This window comes from Homarus americanus, unplaced genomic scaffold (genome assembly GCF_018991925.1).
Source record: "Homarus americanus isolate GMGI-L3 unplaced genomic scaffold, GMGI_Hamer_2.0 scaffold7088, whole genome shotgun sequence".
Lineage (NCBI taxonomy): Eukaryota > Metazoa > Arthropoda > Malacostraca > Decapoda > Nephropidae > Homarus > Homarus americanus.
In genome coordinates, this window is record NW_024737386.1 from 1 (window position 1) to 9154 (window position 9154).

General features: G+C 50.2%; 1 protein-coding gene across 1 annotated transcript; it reads right to left on the reverse strand.

Moving 5' to 3' along the window:
* Window positions 1-4054: 4054 nt before the first annotated feature.
* LOC121873413 (leucine-rich repeat extensin-like protein 5) lies at window positions 4055-8915 on the reverse strand (the record flags this gene model as incomplete). The annotated part of the gene is made up of 5 exons (XM_042376949.1): window positions 8487-8915; window positions 8054-8347; window positions 7541-7924; window positions 7100-7380; window positions 4055-4171 (listed from the first exon to the last, which is right to left on the reverse strand). Coding segments are annotated over exons 1-5 (1505 nt in total), but the record flags the coding sequence as incomplete, so codon positions are not given.
* Between the last annotated feature and the right edge of the window lie 239 nt (window positions 8916-9154).

Here is a 9154-nt window from a genome sequence, read left to right on the forward strand (position 1 = left end):
TGAAGTTACGTATTGCTTGGTGGTGGTGTTGGTCGTGGTAGTTGTGGTGGTGGTGTTGGTAATGGTAGTTGTGGTGGTGGTGTTGGTCGTGTAGTTGTGGTAGTGTTGGTAGTGATAGTTGTGGTATTGTTGGTGCGGTAGTTGTGTGGTGGTGTTTGTCGGTAGTGCTGTAATTAGTTGTGGTAGTGTTTGTAATGGTAGTTGTAGTTGTGGTAGTGTTGGTAGTGGTAGTGGTGGTGGTGTTGGTACGGTTGTAATGCTGGTAATAGTAGCTATGGTAGTTGTGGTCGTAAGGTAATGGTAGTTGTAGAAGCTGTGGTCGTGCTGGTACGGTGGTTGTTAGAGTGTAATTTAAACCCACACCCTACAAACCACCATTCAACCAAACAAACACCACCACCACACAACCACACCACCCAACACACAAACCAACACAACCACCACCAACACCCACAACCACCCATCCACAAAACAACAACACCACCCTATAGCAAACTATTTAAACCACAATACCACCAACACCACCCCTAACAAACCACCAACCACGACCAACACGCTGACAACAACCACTCAACCACGACCAACAAGCTGACAACCATAAACCACGACCAACTAGCCCACGACCACGAGATCACCATCAACAACAACCACCACCACCTGACCTCTTACCACCACCAACAGATGACTAAACTACACTGCCCACCTAACTACCACCAGCCTCTAACGACGTGTGAACGGTGACCACAGATATGACGCTCCGTGACCTGGCTAAACCGACTCAATTAACCCCCAACCATCACGTCAGAGCAGATAACGAGGTGGACAATCGACAGTGGGTCATTACGCCCGTCCGGTCCGGAAGTGGGTCATTTTCTGGTGTTTAACTAATTAGAGGGACAGTTGTGTCTGATTAATATCACGGCGACGGCAAGTATGGTGTTCGGTCACGGCCGGATGGTGGGCCGGCTGGACCGTGGGGGGAGGGGTAGTAACTATGTGGGTGTAGCTGTGTGGGCTCATGTGTGTGTGTGTGTGTGTGTGTGTGTGTGTGTAGGGGTGGGAGTGTATGTATGAGTGTGTGTGTGTGTGTGTGTGTGTTCGTGTGTGTGTGTCTGTGTGTGTGTGTGGCAGTGGAGGTATGTAAGGTGTGTGTGTGTGTGTGCATGTGGGGTGTATTGAAGTCAAGCATCCTCGCTTTGGGTAAGCGAGTGACCGGGTTCGATCCCGGGCAGGTGAAACTATGGGCAAGTTTCTTTACGCCATTAGCCCCCTGTCCACCCAGCGGATCGTGTTCCGGGGTAATGGTTAGCCAGTGCAGTTGGCGAGTTGTCCGGTCTTCTCCGACTATTCCTTGACACTGGGTCATGCGGCTCGATAACTCAGGGTGTGGTTGTTGTGTTGGCGACAGCTTCTACACCTTACACAAATTCACGCCTAGGGTGGCCTAGGGACGGGCCATATCCTCGTTACAATGAGGGCAACCATTATTATTAGCAGTAGTAACTCAAAAAATAGCCACAGCACCTTTAAAACAGCCCCAAATAGACCCAGTGCCTTCAAAAGTAGCAATACAATAGCCACTATACATTAAAACCAGCCCAAATCCAACCAATACCTTAGAAACATTCCCAAATAGCCCCTAACACCATAAAACTAGCCCCGAATAGCCACAATACCTTAGAAATATCCCCAAATCACCCATAACACTTAAAAAATAGGCCAACATTGCCACAATATCCTAAAAGTAGCCCAAAATAACCTCAACAATCTAAAAATAGCCACTATACCTACAAAAATAGACAAACGGTCTTAAAAATAGCTCCCAAAATAATCACACTCCTTTAACATAAGATAATTTAGGCAATTATAAAAAAACCCACAGGTAAAGGACCCAGGTGTTCCTCCTCCTCCCTCATTATATTCGCAATGACATCTGTACCCACTGGAGAAGGTGGGCGGCAGATGTCACCCTTGGCGCACTAATGTGAGAGCTCGTTAGGTACATTGTTCATGGGTGTTTCTTTTACGCCTCCTCCAACCCTTTTAACCCAATTCACTACCTACCCACCCACCCCACACCCACCCACCTCGCTACACACACCCAACCTTCCCACCACACCACCACACCCACCACCACACCACACCACACACACACTTTAACTATTGTTGTTATTGAGTTATTATTGCCGTTATTTTGTTATTATTATTGGTATTATTATTATTTGTTATTGTTGTTAGCTGTTATTGTTGTTATTGATGTTGTTGTTATTGTTGTTATCCTATTTCCTTATTTGCACTTTTGGCGCTTGGATATTTTCACAGTCTCTCTCTCTCTCTCTCTCTCTCTCTCTCTCTCTCTCTCTCTCTCTCCTATCAGGGGAGGAGTTAGATACAAACAGTAGGTAAGTGCCAAGTAACAGTACCTAATCCAAGTTCAGAGTGATGACGAACCACCGAACCACCACAAAATCACCTAACCATCAAACCACCGAACTACCAGACCATCAAACCACCGAACCATCCAAACCACACAACCACACAAACCACCGAAACACTAAATCACCGAACTACCAGACCATCAAACCACGAACCATCAAACCACACAACCACCAAACCACCGAAACACTAAACCACCGAACCACCAAACCACTAAACCACCGAACCAACAAACCACAGAACCATCAGACCACCGAATCACCAAACCACCAACCAACAAACCACAAAACCACCGAACCATCAGATCACCAAACCACCGAGACATCAACTTTTGGATCACACCTTTAATTTGAAATTTCCAGTTTAAATTAATTGGCTACATTTTACAGTGTTTAACTCACCCTACTATACTACCTCAGCCTGACTTAACTGGTGGATATTTTACGTACGTGAGAATATTCGATCGTTTTTTCTATATTTCTGACAGAAGAAACTCAAACACCTCTACACTACATTATGTAAAGGTGTAGCATAGTGTAGTGTAATATACTACCTCTACACTACACTATGGTACACCTACACACCTCTACTACACTACACCTCTACACTACGCTACACCTCCACTGCACTGCTACACCTACCTACACCTCTACACTACGCTACCTACACCTCCACTGCAGTAGACTACACCTACTACTACACCTCTACACTACCTACACCTACACACTACACCTCCACACTGCACCCACTTACACCTACTACACTACTCTACACTACCTCACACCTACACTACACCTACACAGTAGACTACACCTACACACTACACCTCTACATTACACTAGGCTACACCTACACACTACTACGCACCTCTACACTATACTATGGTACCTTACACAAGACCTCAACACTACAGTACTATGCTACTTACACACTACACCTCTACACTGCACTACGCCTCTACACTACACTACGCTACACTACACACTACACTACCTCTACACCTACACATTACACCTCACATTACACTACGCTACACCTACACACTACCTACTACGCTACACACATTACACCTCTATACACTACACTACACCCACACTACCTCTACACACACTACCTACACCCACACATTACACCTCTACATTACTACGCTACACCTACACACTACACCTCTACACTACACTACCTCTCACATCCATTACACTACACTACACCTCACTACACCTCTACCACTGCTACATACACCCACACACACACTACACCACACCTCACACTACACCACTTCACACCTACACACTACACCTTACACTACACCTACACACCACACTACGCTACACCTACACACTACACCTCTACACTACACTACGCTACATCACTACACTACACTACATCACTACACTACTACGCTACACCTACACACTATACGCTACACCTACACACTACCATCTACACTACACACTACACACCTCGGTCCAGTCATACAGGTGAGGCTATAATCTGCCAGGAACAACCTCTCGTAGGTGACAATTTTCACACTGCTCCTCCCAAGTCCCAGCACCTGAAACCTAACACCTAGCATCAAGGAGACAACACCTAGCACCTAGCAACCATCACTCAGTACCTAGCAGCCAACACAGGACCCAGCACATGGACCCATTGCTCAGCATCTGGGAGCCAACACCCAGGACCCAGCACTAGGACCCCTCCAGCAGCATCTGGAGCCAACACAGGACCACACCTAGGACACAATACCTGAACTCAGCACCTAGGACTCAACACTCAGCACCTAGAAGCCATCTGCTATATATCCTCCCTTAGATGTGAGGAGAAGGCAGGTAGGGAGGGAGGAAGGAAAGGGGAGTGAGGGAGGGAGAGGGCAGATAAGGAGGAGGGAGGGAAAGGGGGAGTGAGGGAGGGAGGAAGGGAAGAAGGGGGAAAATGAGAGAGCAAGAGAAAAGAGGAGGAAGGAATGGATGAAATAGAGGAGGGAAGAGGAGAAGAATGAGTTGAGAGTGACGGTGGAGAGAAGGATGGGGGGGGGGCATGCAGGGAAGTAATGATGGGCATAGGCAAGAGTGGTCAGTAGGGCAGGATTAATGATAAGTAGGATGAGGGTGATGGGCAGGGCATGAGTGATGGGCAAGACAGAGGAATGATGGGCAGGGCATGGTGATGGGTAGGTGAAAGGGGTGAGCGAGTGGGCAGGTCAAGGTGGTTTAACCTGTGTACACTCCTGAAGGTGTGACGCTAATGACCTGGTCCATCTTGTCAGGTCTGCCTGCTGTTGTTTAAGTGCTGTTTTATTGTTCATGTTGTTGTTTAAATGTTGTTGCTGTTTTTGTTGGCTGTTATATCTCTTCATATAATATGTATTTACACATAGTTTTACATACAAGTTAATATAATTATGCATTATCCAATACTGCACGTGCACGCCCACACACACACAGGTGTGGCCAAAACCCAACACCTGTAATAATCCTAAATATCTGAGGTGAGGTGCCTGATATGGAGGGCGAGGAGATGAGTCAGAGTATGAGGGTCATCCTTATACACGGACAATAGCAAAACCCACCGGATCCTTTAGTGAGGTCACCTGTGTGTGGGTAGGCTGGGGATTAGTGGCTAGGCCTCTTGTTCAGGGAGGACACTTGGCTGTACCGCGACACACCTTCACCATCATCTCCTTCAGGGCCGCAAATTTGGTCTTTTCTTTTTCTTTTTTATAAGACATATTAACAAACGGTGATTTTTGTTGAAATTTATTATTATTATTATTATTATTATTATTATTATTATTACAGCGCAGAATACAAGAGGATATTTGCCTGGCTGGACCAACATCACGACACATTGTACATTCATGATTATTTTCTCCTTCATGACCTGAAACTTTGGTATAAAATAAAAAAGAAGAAGAAAATAAATAAATAAAACCCAACGATAAATTTGCTTAAAAATACATCAGTGAGTTGAGTATTACGCCAGAAGAGGAGACACACAACACAACACAACACAACACACCTAGACAAGACGGACCAAAACATCAACACATCCCTAAGGCTCTAACATCACTTGCCCTCTCCGTAACCATAGACACAACTCAAGGTAGGTTAGGTTAGGTTAGGTTAAAGGTGATGATGAGGGGAAGGACAATGGGATGATATTTGAGATGATAGGCAGATGTAGATGGAAGAGGAGGAGAGTGCCAAGAAAGGAATAAAAGACGGAGGAAAGAGCAAGAATGAAGGGAGGAGAGGTAGACGAAAGAATGGATAGTTACAGTGTAAAAAGAGACCAGCGGAAAGAGGATAGCGTAGGGGTGGAGGGAAGGAGGTTCTATACCCAGGTGTTGGTTTGCCATTGTGGTGATTAGGAGGTGGTGGTCACTGCTCCCCAGGGGTACTGGTTGGGTAAGGTTAGGTTGGAGTAGGTTGGGTTGGGTTAGGATTGGTTGGATTAAAGACGTATTAAGACTGGATCATTTCACACCCCCAAATCTCCCACCCCCTCACTCAAACACCTCCAGAACACACCACACCCCGAAAAAAAACCTGAATACTCCCCAACACCCCCAAAGTCACCCCAGGCTGTCTCTTAGTATCTGGGGGAGGAAAAAGTGTTCCCTCGAACAATTACTGGAAACACGGCGCCGAGACGTGACTGTAGCGTTAATGAATTCTAACTGGCGGTCAATTATTACCCCGTTAATCCCCAAAAATATACATGTTTGTGTGTGTGTGTGAGACACCCATTAACTCTCTCTCTCTCTCTCTCTCTCTCTCTCTCTCTCTCCTCTCTCTCTCTCTCCTCACAGAGGATATCTACAATAATTTCGTTGGGAAATATAATATAACTGTCAGGCTGTGTTCTTTCAGTGTAGCCATTCAGGTGTGGCTCCTCAGGTGTGCCCCTCAGCTGGGCTTATATAAATCACCGAGTTGGCCACACCGAAAGATGGCCATCGACCGTGACCAAGGGTGAGAACTGCCCTCACCCGGGGCAAGACCCAGATGATGAGATAGTGAGACGCTCATCTAGGAGGCAGGGGGAGGTGGGGAGGAGTTAGGGAGGAGAATGTGGTGGAGAGAAGAAGTGTAAAAGGTAAGGATGGAAAAAAGAGAAGAAGGGAAGGAGGAGGGAAGAGATGGGAAAAGTGGGAAATTAAAGGAGTGAGGAAGGGAAGGGAGAGGGAGAGAAAAAAAAGGATGTGGGGGAGGTGAAAGAGTGGAGGGAAAGGAAGAAAGGAGAAAGGAGGAGGAGGAGGGGGAAGAAAAGGGAAGGGTGTGGGGGAGGTGAGAAGGAAGAGAGTAAAGGAGGAAAGGAAGGAAAACATGGGAGGTATGAGTGAGAATTTTTTATGTCAGAAAAAAGAAAAGTTTACTTCACACACACACACACACACACACACACACACACACACACACATACATTCTCTGTACAATTATCTACTCTGTGTGTGTGGAGACCAGCAGGTTCATGACATAACAGTGGATGACATTAAAACCTGACAGGAGAGGTCAGGGTGCCGTCCCCTGGTCATAACCCAATACTGATCTCTCTCTCTCTCTCTCTCTCTCTCTCTCTCTCTCTCTCTCTCTCTCTCTCTCACGAGGCACCCCATCCTTGGGGAGGACAACCAGTTCTTGGGGAGGGCCACCAGTACATGGGAGGGAAGCCAGTGGGAGGGCCCAGTACTTGGGAGAAGCCAGTACTTGGGGAGGGCCACCAGGAGGACCTCAAGTGGAGGCCACCAGTACTTAAGGAGGGCCACCAGTTCTTGGGGAGGGCCACCACTTCTTGGGTGAGCCCCAGTACTTGAAGAGGGGCCACCAGTACTTGAAGAGCCACCAGTATAGGAGGGCCACCAGTTCTTGGGAGCCACCAGCACTTGGGAGGGCCACCAGTACTAGGGAGGGCCATCAGTTCTTGGGAGGGCCACCAGTCCTGGGAGGGCCACAGTTTTGCACACCAGCTTGAAGAGGGCCACCAGTACTTGGGAGGCCACCAGCTAAGGGGAGGGCCACCAGTGCGGGGAGGGCCACCAGAATTAGGGAGGGCCACCAGTTCGGGGGAGGCCACCAGGACTTGGGAGGGCCACCAGTACTAGGAGGGCCACCAGTTCTTTGGGAGGGCCACCAGTACTTGGGGAGGGCCACCAGTCTCTGGGGAGGGCCACCAGTTCTTGGGAGGGCCACCAGTCTTTGGGAGGGCCACCAGTACTTGAGAGGGCCACCAGCCTGGGAGGCCACTGGAGAGGGCCACCAGTCCTGGGAGGGCTCACCAGGGGGAGGGGCCACCAGTTCTTGGGAGGGCCACCAGTTCTTGGGGAGGGCCACCAGTTCTGGGGAGGGCCACCAGCATTCGGGAGGGCCACCAGCATTGGAGGGCCACCAGTACTTGGGGAGGGGCCACCAGTGCCTGAGAGGCCACCAGCATGAGGAGCACCAGTACCACCAGTACTTGGGAGGGCCACCAGAGGGCCAATTGGCTAAGGAGGGCCACCAGTATTGGGGAGGGCCACCAGCATTGGGGAGGGCACCAGACTTGGGGAGGGCCACCAGTGGCCGAACACTAGCACTTGGGAGGGCCACCAGTACTTGGGGAGGGCCACCAGTACTTGGGGAGGGCCACCAGCATTAGAGGCCACCAGTACTTGGGAGGGCCACCAGTACTGGGAGGCCACCAGTTCTGGGAGGGCCACCAGTAGCTTGGGAGGGCCACCAGCACTTGGAGAGGGCCACCAGTGCTTGGGGAGGGCCACTGCAGTCTCTGGGAGGGCCACCAGTCTGGGGGAGGCCACCAGTACTTGGGAGGGCCACCAGGCCACCAAGCTTGGGGAGGGCCACCAGTTCTTGGGAGGGCCACCAGTGCTTGGGAGGGCCACCGTAGCACTTGGGGAGGGCCACCAGTACTAGAGGGCCAACGTACTAGAGGGCCACCACTTGGGGGGGCCCACCAGTGATTGGGAGGGCCACCAGCCTGGGAGGGCCACCCAGCACTAGAGGGCCAGTACTTGGGGAGGGCCACCAGTACATGAGGGCCACCAGTACTTGGGAGGGCCACCAGTGACTAGAGGCCACCAGGCCTGGGAGGCCACCAGGCCTTGGGAGTGACACGCAGTACTGGGAGCCCAGAGGGCCACCAGTACTAGGGGCCACCAGTACTTGGGGAGGCCACCAGTATTGGGGAGGGCCACAGTGCTTGGGGAGGCCAACCAGTACTTGGGGAGGGCCACCAGTACTTGGGAAGGCCACCAGTTCTGGGAGGGCCACCAGTTTGGGAGGGCCACCAGTACTTGGGGAGGGCCACCAGTACTGGGAGCCACCAGCATCAGAGGGCCAGTACCAGAGGCCACCAGTGCTTGGGAGGGCCACCAGAGTTTGGGAGGCCACCAGTACTTGGGGAGGGCCACCAGTACTGGAGGGCCACCAGTACTTTGGGGAGGGCCACCAGTACCTGGGGAGGCCGGGGAGGACCATGAGTGACTCTACAGTAATGAGCACTAAAGATGGACCTGGCAGATTACGCCCCTCAACACTACTGCAGTTTCTCTCTCCCACCACCCATTTATCTCTCTCCGTTCTTCCCCTCTCATCCTCTCGCCATCCACTCCCTGCCTCTCTCCACCAAGCCATCTATCCATCCATCCTTACTTCCCTCCATCCATCTCTCCTTCCCTCTCTCCCTCTGTCCTCCACCTGTTCCTCTAGGCTGAGTT